Source organism: Zootoca vivipara, chromosome 13 (assembly GCF_965207765.1).
Source record: "Zootoca vivipara chromosome 13, rZooViv2.hap1.1, whole genome shotgun sequence".
Lineage (NCBI taxonomy): Eukaryota > Metazoa > Chordata > Lepidosauria > Squamata > Lacertidae > Zootoca > Zootoca vivipara.
In genome coordinates, this window is record NC_142596.1 from 32,592,234 (window position 1) to 32,615,400 (window position 23,167).

Consider the following 23,167-nt stretch of genomic DNA (forward strand, 5'->3'; position numbering starts at 1 on the left):
CAGAGTCAAAGCTTATGCAGCAAAACTCACAAAACAAATCAGCAAGTAAAAAAGAAAGGTGACACCAGCAATGCACAGCATGCACATCAATGAATACTTACATAAATGTCTGCACCATAAAATCCATCCTGGTAAACAACACTGCAAGGATGCACACACAAAGAAGAACATTCATATTAGTGCATTTCCACATGCAAATACCAAAAACCCCAGAACTCTCGAGGTTAGTCTCGTCATGAGAACAAAAACAAGAAATCAAACCGAAACACACACACACACACACACACACACACACACACACACACTTATACATACATACATACATACATACATACATACATACATACATACATTTATATATGTATATATAAATATGCTCATGGTGGGACACTTCATATTAATTAAGGATGCTGGGGGGGTCCATCTATTACAGTGGTACCTTGGGTTATGAACTTAATTCGTTCCAGAGGTCCGTTCTTAACCCGAAACCATTCTTAACCTGAGGCACACTTTCGCTAATGGGGCCTCCTGCTGCCGCCATGCCATCAGCACACGGTTTCTGTTCTCACCCCGGGGCAAAGTCTGTCAGTGGCGGAGCTTCATGCAGGTGGGGGCGGGGCTGGCGCGCATTCTGGGGGCATGGTGTGTTGCCCATAGGGATGTGGCACGCGTTTTGGGGAGTGGCGCACCACCCGTAAGGGACTGTCGCCTGCGGGGGCGGGGCGGCCAGCGTGGGTGGGGAGGCAGCAGCGATGGCGCCCTCGGGATCATGCTGCCTGGGGCGGAGCACCCCCTATGCCCCTGGAGTCTGTAACCCGAAGCGTTTGTAACCCAAGGTACCACTGTATAAGGAAAAATGTGCTCCTTAACATTTACCTGCATTTGGAACAGGAGAAGTGTGTTGTGTAATATGACTTGGCAGCTGCCATGCCAATATACCATCTTCTCTAATATTTACCTACATTTGTAATAATAGTATTCTGCAGCAAGAGTATTGAGCAGGCATCCCCAAACTTCGACCCTTCAGATGTTTTGGACTACAATTCCCACCATCACTGACCACTGGCCCTCTTAGCTAGGGATCATGGGAATTGTAGGCCAAAACATCTGGAGGGCCGCAGTTTGGGGATGCCTGGTATTGAGTAACAATTGTGTGGTGCAAGAGCTGCTGCTTCCAAATTCTGCACTCCCTAAAATTTAGCTGCTTTTACAACAAGATCAGTGCGGGGTTTAGTAGCTTCTGTTTCATATGCCTCCGGGTTGTACAAAATGTTACTCATACTCATACTCAGACACAACTTACTTAGCTCCATTAATTTCAAAGCACCTACTCTGAGCCTATCATCTTAATCCCACATTCTGCCATCATATCCAGCTTAGCTCTGAAACTAGTGCAAACTTATTTGTGATGGTCCTATGAATTGTGTATTATTTATATCTCTGAAGTATTTATAATTCACTCATCACCAAAAGGCGCCAGGCAGCAATATACACAGTTCAAAATTAAAAAACAACAATGCATTCAAAATGAGCACCTGTGGTCCATTCTCTTGATTCAGATGGCACAGAGATCTAAAACTGGGTGCCACCAGAGGTGGATTTAGGGGAGTGTGGCCAGTTTGCACTGGGTGCAGAGCCTCGGGGACGCCACAACTATTATCTAGAATGGAGTGTGAGAGGCGGGAGGGGGCACTGAATTTTGGCATCACATAGGGCACCACTGTAATTTGAGACAAGGCCAAACACTCTGGAACCCCACAAGTCAGAGCCGAGGCAGAAATCACTCGGTGCCATTCTCTGAAAGCACCACTGTAGCTAGGATTGGAATAACTGCTACACAGTTGCCCCAACAACCAGTCTTAGGGTGGTTCAGGAAGACATCACAGCCAACAGTATCAAAAGCTGCTGAGAGGTCAAGGAGAATCAAGAGCATTGCAGTCTCCTTCTCCCTCTCCTGACCTTAGCTGCCAAGTATCCCATTTTTCGCGGGAAACCCCCGGATTTTAATCCGTTTCCCGCTGTTCTCCCGAATGGAGAAAAATCCCAGAAATCCCCCGGATTTCCTACCTGCCAAGGAGCCTCCATTTTGGGTGCTGCTCTGCCCATGTGTGGGCACCGGAAATAGGGCAGAGCGGCACTGGAAGTCGCTTCTACGCATGCCCGGCGGCCATCTTGGTGGTAGCCGCATGGCGGTGGCCATCACCAAGATGGCCACTGCCATGCAGCCACCACCAAGATGGCTGCCGGGCATGCGTAGAAGTGACTTCCGGTGCCGCTCTGCCCTATTTCCGGTGCTCACACATGGGTAGAGCGGCCCCGGAAGTTGCTTCTACGCAACTTCCGGGGCTGCGCCGCTGCTGATCCTGCATTTTTCAGCAGGAGACTTGGCAGGTATGCTCCTGACAATGGTCACCAATCAGGGCAGAAATTAGTGTGGAATCAAGGAAACCCATTTTGGAGCTAGTAGCGTATAATGTCACTTAGATCAGATGTGGCTAACTTTTAGCCTGCTATATGTTTGTTTTTGTTGTTACATCTCCCACCATGAAACTTAAGACAATGTAAGCCTCTCAGTATCTGGGAAGGTGTGAGCAAGGGTAAGCGACAATGGTATGAGTCCCCACCCAAGAGCTCTCCTTATATGCAAGCAACTTGAGTTGCTAGGACACACACAAACACACACGGGGGGGGGAATGGGGTTGTTCATTTCATTGTTAGCTTGTTTCCAGTGATGTTTTGAAGTTTTTTATTTTTTATTTATTTTTGGGGGGTTATGCTGAACATTTTATGGAATGAAGGGTGGTCTAAAAGTGAAATAAAATATTTTGATAGTTCTCTTCCTCAAAACAATTGTTTTTATTTATATGTAAATTTATACAGAGATAATTTGATTATTAATTACCTGAATAAAAACTAGGACAATTGTTTTCCCCTCCTTACTTTCTTCATCAGTTATATGAATAACAAACCCAAACTGCATGTAATGCTTTTGGCTTGCCTTAATCCAATTTCATCCACCCGACTTCCCAAAAGAAACCACACTCCAAAACATCACCAGGCTGAATGCATTGTTTAGATAAGTTTTTCACCAATGCTCTGCTAACACACACAAAAATATCTAAGAATTCTCCACAGGAAAACACATTTTTCAGATAGAAGGGGAACATTTCTGCCTCGAGTAGTCAGGACTTCAGAATATAGGATCTTGGACCCCAAAGAAAAGCGGAGTAGAGATTGCTGATGCTCACTTATTTGTGCCATGTCATTCCAGTTACGGTGATATATTCACTGATGCTTTTAGTTCACAAATAACATTTAACTGATTGTGCCGCCTCCACATTTGCTTTGTCTTTCCTTTGTACTGAAATGAATGGTGCAGAATCACATAATAGCAATGTAATTATTTAAGTTATGTCATTGTGCCTCAGCATAAAGCAAGACAAATAATGTCGTTTTTGGCAGAAGATGAACTGTAGCGGAATGGAAACAGTGATGCATGCAACAAATGCAGGGCGGGATGGAAAATGATGCCATCTTACATCCTTAGCTGAGAGTGGAGTTTCAAGAAATATGGCCACCAGTGCAAAAGAAAGCAGTGAAGGGCTGACTCTGGCCTTCTGCAGAGGCCCTGATGCAAATACCTCTTTAGCAGAGGTACATGGTGCATCCACAAAGGAGAGGCACCAGATGAAGACCTTATTTGCACAAACATTGTAAATTTTAGAGCATTTTTTGTGGGGGTGTCTTTTGTCTTATGGGGTTTTTTGTTTTGTGCATTTGTTGGTTTTAAATCAATGGGTAGGCAAACTAAGGCCCGGGGGCCGGATCCAGCCCAATCACCTTCTAAATCCGGCCCGCGGATGGCACAGGAATCAGCATGTTTTTACATGAGTAGAATGTGTGCTTTTATTTAAAATGCATCTCTGGGTTATTTCTGGGGCATAGGAATTTGTTCAACCCCCCCCCCCCCGCCCCGCAAAGTATAGTCCCCCCCACGAGGTCTGAGGGACAGTGGACAGGGGGCCCCTGCTGAAAAAGTTTGCTGACCCCTGATTTATACTTTTGTTACATAGCCCTGAAAACTGTTAAGAAATCTTATAAATAAGGAATGGGTGGAACTTCAAACCTGGGGGACCAATTGTGGACCTCAGGCCTCTATCTAGCCCTCAGACTCCAGGTTATAGCCAATTCCCAGTCACACCCCAGTCCAGCCTGGCTGAAACATGCCCTTAAATTCTAATGATGCCTCTTGCTTTCCTGGACAGAGAGGATGGAGAAGGCTGGTTGTGAGTGTGAGTGTGGGGAATATAGCTAGGCATACAAAGGTAACACTTATATTCATTGTTCCATGTACTTTCGCATCCACACACACACACACACACACACAACTGGCATGTGGACCCTGGAGCATTGCCAAGGACTGAATGGCCTTCAGCTCTTGGGCTTAGGAAGGTTTCTCCACCCATGTTTCAAAGCATTTAAATAAATCAAAATAAAAGTCTGATGAGATGGACTTTCAGCTTGAAATGGGGTGAGGGTGGGGAGATACATATGGGAGTTTTAAAAGATGCTGAGATATATGTTTTTATGCTGTCTGCTTTCATGATGTTCCCCTGTGTTTTATTGTTGATCTTCATATATGTTTAATTCACTTTTATTCTTGCTTGTAAGCCGCTTTGAGAACTCTCAAAGCAGATACCAAAACTTAGAAAAATTTATAACACAGGGACACAGGAACGTGCTTTCTACTTAAGTCAGACCTTTGGTCCCCCTAGCTCAGTAAGGTCAACACTGACTGACAGCAGCTCTCCAAGGTTTCAGACAGGAAAGCCTCTGTATCCAAGTACTGTATGGCCTATAAGCTACATCTCTTCCCCTAAATTTTTGCTATAAGGAAAAGCTGTAGGCATGTGGCAGCTCTTTCCAAGGTTCAGCATTGTCCAGATAACTATGACTATAGACTTTCACCTCCCTCTCAGCTTTCCTATAATGCCATGGCCACTCATCCCAACAAGAAGGTTGGGAAGAAAAGAGACCAAAAGATTTTTGAAACTAGGGGCATCATTACAGATGCTTTCTGAAGTATTATTCTTACCGTGTGTGCAACTGACATGCCCAGCACTGTAGTTCTACAATTTTGCAAGGGCGTAGTTGCCTGGAAGTCTAGCATAGCATCTGCTTCTACGAGGGCATCCAATCTGCAGATGGAGTGTCCTTAATGCACCTTGTCCTAAGCACCCACTACTTCGCACAGTCATTCTTAATGCCTGCCCATGTTGAAGCTGCCCCAAACCAAAATTGCAATGCAGACTTTATCACTGTTAACAGAAAAATTGCAACAGGGAGGAAAATATGTGATGGAGTGTGAAGTTCTGAAAACAACATATTGTATATTATGTAATTATATTTTGCAACTGTTTCCAACATTCCATCAAATATTGCTTTCTCAGTATAGTAATCGCCCATCTGTTCTCCATTTGCTAAAATGGTTTCCCCATATCTCAAGATGACTATTACGACTTTTTTTTTTCTTTGCCAGGAGAAAGTTTTAAGAATTGGTAGTTGGGAAGGTTTAAAATCTCTAAGTCAATTTTTAAAAAACTCACACCACTATTCCTTCTGAAGATAAGCAGAAAATATACTGATGGTGCTTAATAAGATATCATAAATGAGATACAGGAGACCAAATCAAAATTTGTTCTGGATTGTTTGATTTGATGTTTAGCTGTGTTGTAAATTGCTTTGAATTTTTTAAGATTCTATAGAAATGAAGAAAATAATAATAATAGTCATAATAGAAATAATAAATAAGTAAATAAAGCACACACTTTGCATGCAGAAGGTCCCAGGTTCAATCCGCAGCATCTCCAGGTGGGCTTGGGAGAGGCTCCTACTTAAAATATTGGAGAGCAGCTGCCAGTCAGTGTAAACAATATTGATCTAGATGGACCTGTGGTCAGACTCCGTATAAGGCAGCTTACTATGCTCCTGTATTCCTCTTCCTCCCCAGTCACCTACACACTGCTTGTGACCAGAGGCTTGTGACTAGATTCTCCGGCACCCAGAGCGGTGCACATGCTGTGCACCCAGGGGTGGGGCTAGCCGCCTGCGGTGATGGGGCTAGCATCCCAAGGGGGTGCTGCCAAGAGCAGCAGGGGTAGCGTCCTGGGGGGCGGGGGGCAATGTCACCCCCCCCTCAGGGGTGACATCCGGGCCAGAACGCACCCACCACACTCCCCTTCCTCTGCCAGTGCTTGTGACAGCTACTTTTGAGTTCAAATCAAACTTCTGTAGGAAGTAGCTTTTCCTACGTTTGAAAGCTGACTGCGAAGCTTAGAACATTGACCTTCCAGCTTTCGCTGAACCCAGGAGTAGCTGTCATGAACTGCAGATAAAATGCAATGGTGGGGATGCAGCTGGATCCTTTCCACTAAATTTCTTCCTTAGGAGCAGAGGGTGATGCCTCATCCTGAGTCAGACCAAGGGGCCATGTACCTTAACAATGTCCCCATTGACTGGCAGTGGTTCTCTAAGGTTTCAGGCAGAAGATATTCCTAACCTTACCTGGATATGCTGGGAGTTGAACCTGGGACCTTCTGAATTCAAAGCAGATGCTCTACCACTGAGCTATGACTCTTCCCAGAAGCTGTCTTATACTGAGTCGGATAAGATACCCATCTAACTGACAGTGACTGACAGTGGCTCTCCAGGGCTTGAGACGTGTACTGCTCCCACCTTTGTGGAGAGATGCCCAGAATTTACCCAAAACGTAGCCATTAATAGCTCTATCCCCCAAGAATTTGTCTAACCGTATTTTGAAGCCATCCAAATTGTTTCCCCTCTTAACACCACTAATGAGTGAGGAGGGCTTGTAGCTCTATGTAAATAGGTCCCAACATTCTGTCACACTCTACCGTGACCAAGAACCAGAACACAGAGTGGGACCAGATGGGTAAAAGTAGCCTCAATTATCAAAGTCTGGGAGCAGGTCTATTGTCCTCTGATCCACTTAAATGGGATAAAATTGAATGTTACTTTTGAAGACTATGCGTAAAATTTGCCTCCTGCATCCCTAACAGTGGGTGTGTCTGCTTGTTGGGATCTACAGTCATACCTCGGTTTAAGTACGCTTCGGTTTGAGTACTTTCAGTTTAAGTACTCTGCAGACCCGTGTGCATATGCGCAGAAGCGATATTCGTGCATGCACAGAAGCGCTCTATCGGCGCTTCACGCACTATTGCCGCTCAGATTAAGTACTTTTGGGAGTGTGAATGGCACCCCGGAACCAATTAAGTACTTAACCCGAGGTACCTCTGTATTTGGAGGGTTGTTGTTTTTTGTCGCTTTTGTGACTTTGGCTTGTGACTTCATTTTTGTGACTTGTTTTTGTGACTGTGTGGAACCCAGTTCAGCTACTGGTTGATTGTGTGGCTGCAGAAATAGATAAAAGCCCCCCATCCAAACTGACTATCATCAGTGGACATAAGGGGAAAAAATGTTATTTTTTCATCTACAATACTGTCTTATTTATTTTATTTTATAGTACAGTACATTGATTATTGACTTCATTTTATGGCTCAATGGTCTCGTTAGACAGTAAAATTCGTACTAAGTTGCTGTTTTAGGGGGTGTTTTTCATCGTCTGGAACGGATTAATCCGCTTTCCATTACTTTCAATGGGAAGGTTCGCTTCAAGTAAAGTACGCTTCAGGTTAAGTACGGACTTCTGGAACCAATTAAGTACTTAACTCGAGGTACCACTGTATTGCCCTTTCCCCATGCCCAGATCTTTTGCAGGATACAAACTCTGCACACACACACACACACACACACACACACACACAACCTCAGCTGTCATTTTGCTGCTAATATCAAAACCACTAATAATAAATCAAAACCCTTAGGGTTGTGAGTCAACTTATACTTCAGTGGATTCCACCCCTCCGCCCCGCAAAAAAAGAGAGAGAGAGATTTAAAGTGTTATTCAACCTTCTCACTAACCAGATGTTTGCAATCATCCAAAAATACATCTCTACCTCTGTGAGTTTCCCCTTTCCTTTCCTTCTCTTTCTCTTTTTCCCCCCACCAGCGTTCCTTCTCAGGGGGAATTTACATAACAACATGGGACGCGCAAAATGCTTTAAAGCTCCCAACCATGACAGTGCAAATTACTATCATTTGTCAGCCCTGTGCGCAAGGTGCTCCACTTCAGGCAACAGAGATGGGTGGCATGCTGCGTGGTGTGTGTGTGTGTGTGTGTGTGTGTGTGTGGAGAGAGATGGCATCATCATGCATAGCACTCTCAAATGCTCAGTTGCTTCTCTCTCTCTCCTTTTCCGGGGAGGTGGCAGTGGAGGGCAGGAGAAGGCAGCACCAATGGCCAAAAGGAGTCCCAAGGGTCTACTTACCCGCCATAAGCCGGGATGGGAGGAGGGGGTGCTGCAGCACGAAATGTGTTGTAGACGGTGCGGCCTCTGCCTCTGAGATGTGCTCCTCTGTACGCGGCGGCAGCAGTAGCGGCAGGGTATGGGAAACCCGGCACTGGAGGGAAAGGCAAATCAGAAAGAGAGAGAATAAACATACGAGTTGGAAGGAACGCCAAGGGTCAACTGGTCCAACCCCCTGCAATGCAAGAACATCCATCCTTCAGTTCTGTGTCACCAAAAAAAGAAAGAGCCTTAGCTCATTCAGGACTGGAGGGCCTGTGGTTAGAGCATCTGCCTTGCATGCAGAAAGTCCCAGGTTCAATTCCAAGCATCTCCAGATAGAACTAGGAAAGACTCCCTACCTGAAACCCATGGAGAGCCACTATCACTCAGTGGAGAACACTGAGCTACCAATGGGTCTGATTCAGTATAAGGCAGCTTGCCAGGTTCCTAGATGCACACTTACAGTATATTCCTGCGTATAAGACTACTTTTTAACCCAGGAAAATCTTCTCAAAAGTTGGGGGTCGTCTTATACGCCCAGTCGTCTTATACGCCGGAATATACGGGTATATAAATCTCCCAACTGGTGCTTGCTTAGAGGGATGAGACCAGAGCTGCATTTGCGAGGAAGTTTATTCCATTTTCCCAGCACTTCCCTATCTCTTAACTTCTGTGTTACATTTGATCTTTCACATGATGTAAAAGTCACTTTTGGAAAACTAATGGAATAGAGAACATTTCCATTTTATTTGATTCTAGGCAGGGGGGGAGGGGTATCCATTTGCAGCCCCCTTAACCCAGATAATCACAAGAATAAAGTGACAAAATCAGGGGCGGTACACCAGCATACAGTTCTTTCCTGCTGTTTTCACGGAGGAAATATGGGGGGGGGGGACAGCAGCAGGACTGTGTGGAAAGGATGAGGAGGCAGCAATATTGTTGGATGGCATTCGTCCTTGTGCCATACCACACCCACTTTTGTGAAAGAATCTTAGTGTGATTCTGTTACATCGGTCCATAAGACACAATTATATAACAAAACAGGTGCTCCAATGTGAAAGGAAATTAGAAAATGGGACAGATTCCCCACAGCTGAATGTACCCGAGGTCATAAAGTGTGTGTGTGTGTGTGTGGGGGGGAAACCTCAGTTATATCAAGTTAGGCTCTCTTAAAGAACTTCTGTTGTAGCAGGAACTAGGGATGAGGGAGCAATATGCTCCCCCCCCCCTTCTCATTCAAATTCACACTTCTAGAAACTATGCTCAAACAGAAATACAATAATCCTATCCTGAAAAATTTGCACTCCTCTGAATTTATATGCATATACCAACCCCACCCCACCCCAAAAAAGATACAAAAATCATTTTAGGGAAATGGCTTTCAGAAAATGTGTATATTAGGAGAAATATGCTCCAAAACACTCATAACTTTTCATAAGTCCTCCGCTCCCATGCTTTATATATTGCAAAGTGCTTTAAAACTGCTGAACTGAATTTAAAATTTAAAATGGGGGGGGGATGGTGACAAACTGAGAGAAACCAAAATAAACATTCACCCATTTTTAGCAGAGGTACTGCTGCTCTACATGAGTTAGAACAGGGGTGGATAACATGTGGCCCTGCAAAGTGGTGGTTTGTGGCCACTGAAACTGGCAGGGCAGAAGAAGCGCAGAGTTTGAAGAAGCCAGTGGAGACTGGGCTTTGCAACAAAGACCTATTAACCAACCACACTCACAACAGACATTTAAAGCACTATGATTCCACTTTAAACAATCATGGCTTCCCCCCAATTAATTCTGGGAGCTATAGTTTGTTAAAGGTGATGAGCATAGTTTCAGAGACCCCCTACTCCTGTCCCAGAGCTACAGTCTTCACAAGGAACTCTGGGAATTGTAGCTCTGTGATGGAATTAGGGGTCCTCTAACAACTCCCTTAACAAACTACTTCCCAGAATTCTTTTGAAGAAATCCTGACTGTTTAAAATGGCATCATAGTGCTTTAAATGTATGGTATGAATGTGGCCATTGAGTATTTCACAAAAGGAGAGCTTACCACTGTGCTCACACCTGAACTCCAAACAAACACCAATTCATCCCAAGTGATATTAATAAATAGCTAATTTTATTCCCATTCATTTTCTTATTAAATGAGATAAAATTTGTGTGGAAGGCTATCGGATGGCATATTTTAACACACATAAGTTTGACGGGGGAGCCCAAAATGGAAAACGAAGTGTGTTCATCGCTCAACATCAGAAATTCCCCTAGATGAGATGGGTATTATAAACTGTATATTTAAGTTTTGAAGCTCAGGGATAGATGACAAAGTCGCAGATGCAAAACCCAACAGGGGGGCAGATTTCCCCATCAAAGCCATAAAAACATACAGCCCTTTTAATGGCCAATTATTCCTTGCATCCCAGCTCTAATTTGGATTTGCATAAGAGCGCCATATGCCAAAAGAAAGGTGCGCCGTCAAAATGGATGAATGAATCTCTCTTCTCATTATTCTGCCTCTCTTCTCCCCATGCATCAGCCGCTGTGACAACTTCCCATCATGAGTCTTGTGATACTTCCTTCAGGAAAGCATGTAACTTAAGTCTGCAAGGGAAGGATGGGGAACCTATGGGTTTGATGAAGGAGAAATCCCATTTCCTTTGCTTTTTAGTGAGAAACCACCTAGCTTGCATTTCTAGAATCAATAAGGTAACCAAAACACAACTAGCCTTTGAAATCTGCACTTCTCTGAATTTTGTGATCTAGTTTTCAAACCAATGTAAGCATACATTTTCTTCATTAGAGAAAGTTGCGTACAGACTAGATTATATTTAGGAAATTTGCTTGCAAAAGTGTTTATGTTGGTAAAAATGATGGGTGTGCATATGGAGAAATTTGCATTAAAATGCTGAAAAAATGCCATGAGGTTTTTTTTTTAAAAAAAAACGACAACTACTGCTGCTGCTGCTGCTGCTGCTGCTGCTGCTGCTGCTGCTACTGCTACTACTACAATTGCTGCTATGAATAGAGAATGGAATTTAGGGTTTTAAAAATGAGAAACCAAAATTGACAGATTTGTCCAACTCTGTTTCCAGAAGTGAAAATCTGGACACGGCAGTTGTTGACAAAACCACAAAAAATGACATTTTTGGGCTATTTTTAAGGAAAAGAGGCAAAAATACTGCTGACGTGGATTGCCATATGTCTGGATTTTCCCGGGCATTTTGCTGATTTCTGCCCAGACACTGCTTCTGAATGTAGTATTCTAGGTATGTCCAGGAAATTCTGGACATACGGCAACCCTATCCAACTCTAACTGTGGCACCCAGATGTTACAATCAGAACTAAATATATCAAGAACTAAATATATCAACACCAGAGTACAGAGGTATGTCTTCAGCATATGATAAGTTGTGCAATGAAGATTCTGGATGCACTTTTGTGGGGAGGAAAGTCCACAACTTATGGGGTCCAGAGAGAATGTCCTCTCCTAGGACCCCCCTCCCCAACCTCTGGGGGCAGTGGAACTACCAAGAGTACAATAAGACCCTCTCTGTTGAACTTAATACCTGAGAAGTGCTGTAGGGAAGGATACAGTCTTTCAGATATTTGGGGCCTAATTCATTTGGGCCCCAGATAGCACCCAAGTTCCCATGCATCCATGGGGACATCATTTTCCATAGTTCTAATCATTTGTGGGTGCTGCATATGATCCTGGCAGCATCTAGAGCAGCCTTTCTCAACCTTGTGTGCCCAGATGTTGTTGGACTACAACCCCCATAATCCCTAATTAGCAGGACCAGTGGTCAGGGGTGATGGGAGTTGTAGTCCACCTGCCGCCCACACAAAACCTGAGACTCCACCATAGCCGGCCCATGCACTGCAAAACCCCTCTCTTGCCCTTCGTGTCCCACCCTTTGCAAATGCAAAATCCCTCACATGCTCCTCCTCCAAGCCCCACCCAACGCTCTGCCCGCATCCCGTGATAACTCTTGGCTCTCCTCTTCATGGACCCACCTTATGCCCACGTAAACTCCTCCTCAGACTCTTGCTCTCCTCCTCCCACTGGAACCACCCTCTGCCTGAACAGTTTTGAGGAGGAGGAGGAGCTCAAATGCATGAAAAAAGGTATCCCGTTTGGAGTCCAAACAGGACAGGGGACACTTTTCTCCCCTCCCCACAAAAGGATGATCACATTTGTCTAGGGACAGGTAGCAACGCTAGAGTAGGGAAGTGATTTCCACTGAATTTGGGCCTGCTATTTGACAAAAGTATGGGCAGCATTCAGCAAAATATAGGCCCTTCAAATTATTTTTTGCTTGGTGTGTGCGTGTTTGTGTGTGTTCTACACTTTCTTTAATGGCCCATGCACACATGCAGCATAATGCTTCCATCATCAAATGATGAAGATTCACATGCAAAACGGTGGTCACTGATCGATTGCAGGCAAATTAAACGAAGTACTTGTACGCAGGAACCAATCCCAATCTTTCACGGATCCTGTATATTTTTGTTGATTTCCTGCTGTCTTAATTGAGTAGAAGCATGCTTTCTTCTATTTCCCTTTTCCATGTTTTTCAGGATTACTGAAACAGTCATTAATTTGCCATTGTTCTAAACTCCACATCGATATTAAACAGGGTTGTTTAACGAATTTTGGACAAACACTTTCTTACAGGCCATTCTAATTTGAAATTCATTGAAAAGAAAAACACACGCACTCACGCACACACACAAACACACAAAATCTCTAATTAATGTACAAGTTTAATCACCATTCCCCACACGGAAGAGTAATTTTTCACTGTTCATTTGCTTGGTGTAATCTCCGAACTGACATAACAGAAAAGCAATAGCCTATAAATCTGTTCCCATTTGTTCCTTTAATATTCATATTGCATTGAACTACAGCTGCTTGTTGCTGAAGTCTATTACAACATGCAAAAGTGTCGATAAAATATTATGAAAGACAAGATGTATTTGCTGTGTGGTGGCGTCTGCCATTTATTTTTCAAAGGGATGATAAATGGCTTGCGAATTGTCCCTTTGCTTGCTGCTGACGGGGTGATGATTAGTGATTAATTACCTTGCCCCAAATTGACAGGGCACAAGGAAATTGACACAGCCCTGATTAATTAACTTTTTTTCTCTTTCTTTTTTAAAAGGGAAGATAGTTTTTTTTTTAAATGCACAAAACCAATTGAATGGTAGCATGAATTATGGAAAGTCAAAGGTAAAAGTCAAAGGCATTATTAGCCCCAGCGTTCTGGGGCTGGGAGCATTTTCATGGATAAGGTTTGCTTCAAGCTAAAATGGAATATGTGAAATAGACCACGGATCACCAGGGACCTTCTTAATTCAGACATTGAGTAGGCTAAATTTTTTCTAAAAAATCATTTATGCAAAGGCATTTTTCCACCCAAGTGTGGCATTCCCTTGTGCGCAGCCTTCTGATGCCCCAATGGCAGGGCCGGGCAGGGCCAGAGGCAAAACTGAGCAGAGCAATGGATGTACTTTTCATATTTTTACAGTAGGCTAGTTTCTACACATATTCACATCTCCTGTTATATCCTCCATCCAAGACATCAGAACTCAAAGACACATTGCAGACAAGCAAAAAGGAAAACAAGGTGTGAAACAGGATCAGTGTGGTGCATGGTCTGGGAAGAGTCCTGAGGGCCAACCAGAGAGGCCTAGGGGTCATATTCATGAACCTGAGGCTCCTCACCCTTTATATAGTACATCTATGCAGCGACGTTGCATCCTTTGCTTCTTGGCCATAATCCTGGGCATGACCCTCTCAACAGTTTCAACCCTCTGGCAGGAGGCTATGATAGACATACACCCAATGCCTAAGCCAAAATCCACCTACATCTGGAATCAAAAAAGTTCTGGCTGTTTCTAAGCCGGATTGTTGTCTGCATAAGCTTGTTCATTACACCTTAGCTATAGCCACTGCACGGAGAGGGTAGTGCTGCCAACGAGATCGTAACTATGTACGGCACCTTAAGCTCCTTGGACAGAAGGAATGATATAAATGTAATAATAAATAAAACCCTAAAGAATGTAGCTTTTGATGGAAGATGAACTGCAGCAAAACAGACTCTGTGCTGCATGTGACAAATATCAGGGCAGAACAGAAAATGATTCTCACATCACGATTGAACACTGAGCTTTATATATATATATACCAGGAACAAAGGACAAAAAATAACTCAACAGTATGGGTTCTGCTCAGAATTCACAAAGGGAATTTCGCAAATCATCACTGGGGTCCATGGGACAGCATGACTAGCTGTTTATGCCCCATCTCTCTTGACTCTCCCACCCCAGCCTCAGCTACAAGCTTATCAGAATGCTTAAGCTTGGGCCACAGAACTATAATTTTCTGCTCTTAGTTAATTTTCAGAGTGGCTGTAATAATATCACAGAATTGCAAAATGCTGAGCAAAATACAGTCGGGCCCATCTGGATACAGACAAGCTAAGAGAACATCATCCCATTCTGGCTCGGCATGAATGCTAGGTAGTCAAGTGTGAAATCTCTAGCAAATTTAAAAAAGAAGAAAAAAGAGAAAGAAACAGCAGATGACAAAAGGAGGAGGTTAGAAACTGTGTGAGATAGCTCATTGCTTCTTTGTTCAAAGGCAGAACAAATCTATTTAAATTAAAAAGAACACGTCTCTCTTCTGCAAGGGACTTTAAGTGTGTATGTTTTTAGTTGTTAATACAGCTGTGTAAGAAGAACACATTGCTTGATTTGCATTTATGTGCCATAGGACTTGAGGCATGGTGGTAATAGATTAGAAACCCTAATTGTGGGGTGGTAACTGCTCTTGCAGAGTCCTTGGGCTGTTGGGAGGGCTGAACATCAGTGTAGGGGCTGGTATGGAATTGACCCTTCAGTGTGGCATCACCCATTGATATCAAGCAGGTGCCTTTGTTATATTGTTTCTGGAACCTGCTAAAGACTTTTTATGTTTAGGCATCCCTGGTCAAAATATTGACATTCTCCCAAAATGCTACATTCAGATAGACAGCACAATGGATCCTGAACCCTTGAATTTATCAGTTAGCTGTTAAAACCCTCTGGGATTTAACATTTCCCCCAGCACATGGGCACATGTTATAGAACAGGAATAACAGAATATAGAATGGAGCTATATAAAGCAGGTAATTGAAATTTAGAAATTAGATAAACTGCAAATATTAATAAGTTGACATTAGGCTGTAAACATTATACATCCAGAGCACATTTACAGCACATTCACACCAAAAATAATCATGGGAGCTGTAGTTTACCTCTCACAGAGCTACAGTTACCAGCACCCTAATGAACTATATGCATGCAGCCTTAATATGTATGTGTGTTTCTGAGAGGGAGGGGAGGGGGAAAGAGAGAAGAAGAAGAAGAAGAAGAAGAAGAAGAAGAAGAAGAAGAAGAAGAAGAAGAAGAAGAAGAAGAAGAAGAAGAAGAAGAAGAATTTCTAAATCTGCACACCACCCTTCTGCCCCATTATGCAAGGTTCATCTTCTGAATAACTTGTCTCTAAGGCCCAGAACTATTTTCAATCTAACCAACCTCCCTTTTCAAATTATAGATAACATTTATCCAAAGAGACGGCATCACCAATATTTCTGCTTGCAAATGTTGCATTTCATTCACTTTTCACACAGTTAAACATCTGGAGATAGGTATAAAAATTGGGAAAGTGGAAGTGTTTGCTGTACAGAACTCAATGTCCAAATATGTTCTCCCTCATTGGCTCAGCCTAAAGCTATCTTACAGTGTGTAAGAGTGTCTTACCCCCTCCCGCCTGCACATTATTCCCAAAGTATGAACAAATTATATATTTTTCTTCAAGTCATAAAGAAATGCTATGAATTAATTTTAATTTTGCTATAGAAACATATGCCAGGTTCTACACTTAGAAGGGAAAAACCATCTGCACAGATATAAGCTAGGGGAGCAGGACGTAACGCTGTTTGCTGGTGCCCAGGATGGGTGCATCTGCCCCAGGCGGGTGTGGAGCAAGCTCGTCCAGCCCTTGCCTCAGCCATCGCCAGGCAGACACTCATGTATCAGGCAGAAACAGGGCACAGAGGGTACTCTGCACCCTCCACTCCCTAGCCACCCTCAGGTGGGTGCTTGCATGCTGAGCAAGGGTGGGCATGGAGGGCAAGCAACAGAGATCTCTGTGGGGGGGGCACCTGGTTCGTCGTCATCCCCCAATTGTGCACCTGGGGCAAAGCCCCCCCCCCAAAGCTACCCCACTGTAGGGGACAACTGGCTTGCCACTAATACATGCGGAAAGGATCCAGGGGTCTTAGTAGACCACAAACCTAACATGAGTCAACAGTGTGATGCAGCAGCAAGAAATGTTAATGAAGAAGAAGAGTTTGGATTTGATATCCCGCTTTATTACTACCCGAAGGAGTCTCAAAGCGGCTCACAATCTCCTTTCCCTTCCTCCCCCACAACAAACACTCTGTGAGGTGAGTGGGGCTGAGAGATTTCAGAGAAGTGTGACTAGCCCAAGGTCACCCAGCAGCTGCATGTGGAGGAGCGGAGACGCGAACCCGGTTCCCCAGATTAGGAGTCTACCGCTCTTAACCACTACACCACACTGGTGTGCTATTCTAGGCTGCATCAACAGAAGTATAGTGTCCAGATCCAAGGAAGTAATAGTATTGCTCTATTCTGTCTCGTTCAGACCACACTTGGAATACTGAGTTCAGTTCTGTGAAGGAGGAGGGCAACCAAGATGATCAAAGCTCTGGAAATGGCCATTTATCCAGTCCCCAGATGGGCAGCAGTTGCAGCCTGTCACAACAGGACCTCAGCTCCACGGAGCAAAAGTCCTCCTCATTGTGTGGCTGGCAGTTGGGGAATTCCCTTGGATGCTGCAAAGAATGGCAGGATAGTCTGCCATTCCCTAGACTGCAAATTGGCCAATCAGATGGCCAGAGGGCCCCACTCTAAAGGCCAGCTACACCCAAGTTAGGGACCACAGTTGGCTGAAGAACAACCCGCCCTCCTGCCCTTTACGCTGTGGTTATTTTGTATGTTAACCTTTTTCTTCCTTGCACTCAGTATTTGACCTTCTTATGGTGCATTAATGGTTCCCGTATTCAGAACTGGGAAGGAATTGGCCCTGTTTGGCGGTTTTGCCTCCCTCATAGCAAATAGTCACAACTTTTAGCAGATAAGGCATTGGGTGGATTACATAAGGCATTATGTAAATTACATAACATTGCCACAGAAAACAGAGAAACAAATAATGTAGTTTTTGGCAGAAGACGAACTGCAATGAAAGGGAAATAGTTCTGCAGGTAGCAAATACAGGGAAGAATGCAACATGATGCCTTCTTACATTCATAACCCTTGAATGGATTTGAAACACCCTGTCCTCGCTACTTTAGATATTTGTATATCTCTATTTGTAGCTGTTGCTTATTGTTTTGCCATAGTCTACACGTCATATCTTTCTATTTTTGTTCTAACTTGACTTTGTTTTGATAAATAAATCTCTCCCTCATTTAACAATATTGCGCATCAGAAGGTGGTGCTCACATGGAGTTTTTAAAACAGAGGTTGGATGGCCACCTGTCAGGAATTATTTAGCTGTGGTTCCTGCAATGTGGAGGGTTGGACTTCTTACTCTCTACAGTGGTACCTCAAAGACGAATGCCCTGCAAGACGAATTTTTCGCAAGACGAATTCGTTTTGTGAAAAAATCATTTTGCGAATCACGGTTTCCCATAGGAATGCATTGAAATTTAATTAATGCGTTCCTATGGGCAAAAAAAGAAATTTCAATGCATTCCTATGGGAAACCGCGATTCGCTAGACGAATTTTTCGCAAAACAAATTGACTCGTGGAACGAATTAAATTCGTCTTGTGAGGCACCACTGTAATTCTACCGGTATGATTCTAGTTCGCTGTATAGCTGTTATAGAGAACAAACAGTCAAGAAGCAAAACAAGAACTCACCATCAAAAACAGAATGGCAAGATGAAATTCCCAACCCTACCTAAACACAGGTAAGTCCACTAAACTATTCATATAACTCTCCCTTCTATTTTCTTTTATTCACCAGTAAATAAATTGGCACTATTGAGACCTTTGGTAGTTCAGATAATCAACCACTCTTCTCTAAATCCTAAAGGCTTTCAAATAACTTGACTGGAGCAAATGGCAATTTTGAGTGTCCAATCATTGGTGTCAGGCTTCCAAGACTGTTCAGAAGAAGATGAAGTTGGCATTTCAGGTACAGCTTGTGAATTTGGTGATTGTACATTCTCAGTGATGGGTGGAAAGTACATGCCACATTCAGACTCAACAGAATATGACCAGGGTGTTTCATTTCTCTTCCTTGTCTTTCACAGGTACTGGAGTTTGCCATGTGGCTTTCCCCTCTCCCATAATTTCCAATATAAACTCTGTCCCCTGACTCTAAGTGGGATAGTTCTATCACAGAATTGCACCAGTTATTGAAGTGTTCGTAACTTCTACTAGTTTAGTCATTTGCAGAGGCCACCTTTCCCAGGTCAGCTCACTATGGAATGAAACTCTCATCTGCTGTTCAAATGGGGATTCTGACTTGTCTTCGCAGTAGCAGTTCCGCTGGTCTATCAGTAATGTTTATCTGTAGCTTAAAAGAGCAATATATGAGTCATTCCATCTTCAGATATTATTTTTGGAAGACTAAAATTTGCTGGATATTAGTGTGGGGTTGCAATAATATGGTAAAAGTTGAAAGAAGTCTGGGATGACTGGAATGCTATAAACTGGGATGCATTGTCAGCAGCAAGTTCACCTGGAATGCCAAAGCTAAGAAAGCTCCCCCCCCCCAAGTTGTGAAACAACACTGTAGCAGGTAATCTTGGCTAAGGGAAGTATATCAATATATCATGAACAGTAACCCACAACAACCAAACAACCCACAACAGTTAAAACAGGCCAGATGCTAGTTCCTTGCCCCTGCCCCATAAATCTATAGGGTTTAAAGGATTCTTCTGTTGTGCCAATAATCTCTTCTACAGTTGTCACTGGCTAAGATTTTGTTCTTTGTGCCATTTCCAATTCCAGAGTACCATATTACCTGCTTCTATGAACCAGCAGTATAACCTTTCCTCGTTGAGTCTTCCAACTCATTCATCTGTCCGTGGTCAACAAAGTGCTTCTAGTTATCTCTGGCCCATTGATGAGATTTAGGCCATCCATATCAGATGCAGAGTAAGACTTCTGGAATCTCTGGATCTCCATGAGTAGATTTGCTGAAATTATTTTTTGGATGCTTTTAGAGAAGTGTGCACAGAACAAATCTTTCCTGTCCTAGCTTGGCTTGAGAAACCTAAGGGAGGTTGGGTTGAGGGAGTTGCACTTCCTGGTAAAACATCATCAGGTCCAGAGCAGAGTCAAGTCCAATAGACACACTGAGGTAGGAGATTCCATTTCACAACCAGCCAGGCACCGTGTGGCAGGGCTCTGGACTATATCAGGGTCTGGCATGTCTTGCTTTTCAGAAACCCATGCTGGGTTTTAGTAATCACAGCATCCTCTTTGACGTGCTCACAGATAGACCATATGATTATTTGTTCTAGAACCTGTCCTTGGTAAGAGTCCAGTAGCAAGTGGGTTCCACTTGACAGTTGTAGAAGTGCGCCACCTAGTCCCAATCCATTGTTGCTTCCATCACCACTTAACCATTGTTGGCATCACAAAATTGTAAGACAGAGTATCCCTTTTTCTCTGAAAAGGAAGCTTTTTGATTTGCATGTGCACACACACACACACTGCCAGAACATGGTAGATTTCAATGATGGTTGTGCTCTGCTGAGATAATTTGCAAATATTGATCTTGATCATTCACCATTCCCCCCCCCCCCAAAAGTGTCTCAGTTCTGTAATACTACAGGTATTTTCAGCTCTTTGGTGGCATTTACTTTTTCTTGGCATAACTTTTTATGCTGCACAATAACTACTCTGCCTTGGTAAAAAATACATTTCCTGTAATTTCAGTTGAGTCTGAATTCATGGATCCAATTGAAGACTATGACCCTCCATTTATTATGGTCTTCCTTTGTTGTACCACCATGTATTAAGGTGTCTTCCATGAAGTTAATGGCTCTTTTTATGTCTCTAAGGAATGCTGTCAAATTCTGTTGAAAAATCTCAGACGCGATCTTGAATGACAACCACCAGAAACAGAATCTTTGAAAGTATGTGATGAACGAAATGTAGACAATTTAGCATTTAGGTTTGTCAAAGGCATTTGCCAACAATCATTTGATATATACAATCTGATAAGTATTTTGGCTCCTATTGCTTTGAAGGAAAGGTCCTCTTCCACAGGAAGTAAGTATTTTTCATCATCCACTAAGCTTTCATTTAAAGGGGTGAGGGCAGCCTGTGCCCCCCCCCCAGATGTTGTTGGACTGCAACTCCCATCATCCAAGATAATTGGCCATGCTGACTGGGGCTGATGGGAGTTGCAGCCCAATAACATCTGGCAGATCACAGATTCCCCACCCCCAAATGGGGAACCATGCATGGTGTTCCACACTGCATTATTTGGCATTATAGATTCATAGATTCATAGAATTCTAGAGTTGGAAGGGACCCTGAGGATCATCTAGTCCAACCCCCTGCAATGCAGGAATATGTAGCTTGTCCCATACGGGGATTGAATCTGCAACTTTGGTGTTATCAGCACCACACTCTAACCAGCTGACATTAGTTCTTATAGTTACCTTTTAATAGGCAAATGGGCGGCATCCAACTAAGTTCTAAGAGTAAATTTACTGAAATGGGCCTAAATTAGTCACGCTAAATTAACTACAATGGGTCTATTCTGAGCAGAATTTAGTTGGCTATAACCCACGTCCCCAAACTCTCCTATGCTACATCTTGTATTGTTTTCAGTAGTTCAATTCATAGCTGTGCTCTGAATTAAGAGACTGTCCAGCTTATAAATTCTTATCCTATACCCAGTGAACACAAAGTGTATTCAAGACAATGAAGCTCCTGGGGTGCATAAGATGATCTTCTGCAGGCCAGAGGAGTTCTGGAATCATGGCTAGGTCAGTTCTGAAATGACTATGACAGCAAGTCCTGGGTGTTGTTTGAAATCAACAATCTTTTCCTCCTCCCCTTTTGTGTGTCTTGTTCTAGGTCTGCAGGACAGAACTGTCTTTCTTCTTTGAACAGTGCCCATGAAAAAATAAAACATAAATTTAGGGCCGAGTCCTCAAAAGGCGGCTTCCAACACATAAAAACACAATGTATTATTGTTAAATAGAAAACCTACAAAATCACAAGAAATCAGTACTAAGAACATGTGCAGTAGTTTAATCATCCCAATTAAATCAGTGGGGGTAGCTGCCTCATTGTACATCCTGCCCCCATGGTTTTTGTAACTGTGGCAACTTCTCCCCCCACCCTGTGAGCACATCAACAACATGACTAGCACCAGTTATCACATGTGTCACCTCTCCTGAAAGCCAAAGGTGATTGTGTGGGTCCACCTGAACTGAAAACCAGATTACAAGCAGGGATAGGCACATCTGTCATTTTCAGGTACTCACAGACTTTCATTCTTCCAAACTCAAATTCAATTCACCACCTTTCTGCGTACATTTGATTTTTAAAGAGTCAGCGTGAAAATTCACATGCATTTCTCACTGGGAGAGCCAGTGGCGGTGAAGGCCAGACTAGCACTGTACCTGGGAGACCCGGAGTCAGGCCCATCCTAGCCATGGAGGCTAGTGGCGCGGAGAACCACGGCGCCGGGCACTGGAGGGCGCTGGAAGGGCGGCAAGTGAGCGCAGGGTTCCGGCGATCTGGCCAGGACTGCGCTCCACGAGCTGAGAGGCTGCGCTGTGTCTCTCTCCTTCTCTGAGGACTCCGCGCTGCGCCTCCTTGTTTCCCCAGCGCTGGGTTCCGCTCAGTCGAACTTCGCCACCAGCGCGCGCACAGCACCCAAGCAGCTCTTGCTGGTCCCGCAGTGCGCGAGCTGGTGGCGAAGCTTGACTGAGCGGAACCCAGCGCTGGGGAAAAGAGAAGGAGGCACAGCCCGGAGTCCTCAGAGGTGGCCTCCCGCTGCTGCCACGGTCTGCTTGGCACTCCTGGGTCCTTGGAGAGGCTCTGGAGCCAAGTCTGGCCGCTCAGGAGCTGGTTTGGCCAGCAAGGCGGGAGGGGGCTGCCTGTAGCCCACCAGCTCATAGAAGGGCGGCTGCCTCAGCATGATCGCTTTGGTGCTGCACTTTCAGGGGGGGGCGCTGGAGGGACCTTAGCGCGAGGGCACTGGATGGGCTTAAGACGGCCCTGCCGTCTTACTTGGCCATGTGAAGCTCACTGGGCACCTTGGACCAGTCACTGCATCTCAGCCTAACCAACTTCACAGGGCTGTTGTGGGGATTAAAAAAGGAGGGGGAAAACCACATATGCCACCTCAAGCTCCTTGGGGGAAAAAAAGGGATATAAAGATGTACATTTTTTGTATACAAAAATGCTGTGCTTTTTTTCTTTAAAAATGTTTAGGGGTACTCTCATTTTCCTACTCATATTGAAATACTGCCCCTCAATGAGGCCAAACTTAGATTCACGAAATGTTTAAGGGTGTGCGTACCCCTGCGTACCCCCCAGAAAAAAAAGGACTGCACAAATGTATACCTAGTATGTGCATTTTGTTCTACAAGCAGTCTTCCCTAACAGAATCCATTTTTGTACACAGTTTC

The 23,167-nt window shown here is 44.0% G+C and overlaps 1 protein-coding gene across 4 annotated transcripts in view; it reads right to left on the reverse strand.

Annotated features, from left to right (window-relative positions):
* Positions 1-23,167, reverse strand: part of RBFOX1 (RNA binding fox-1 homolog 1) — an 882,054-nt gene that overhangs the window by 58,960 nt on the left and 799,927 nt on the right. For all 4 annotated transcript variants that reach the window (XM_088656526.1, XM_035132149.3, XM_088656525.1 and 1 more), the window contains 2 exons: positions 8,409-8,541; positions 102-141 (listed from right to left, as the gene is read on the reverse strand). In XM_088656526.1, coding sequence (XP_088512652.1) covers positions 102-141; positions 8,409-8,541 — 173 coding nt within the window. The remainder of the gene's footprint in view (positions 1-101; positions 142-8,408; positions 8,542-23,167) is intronic.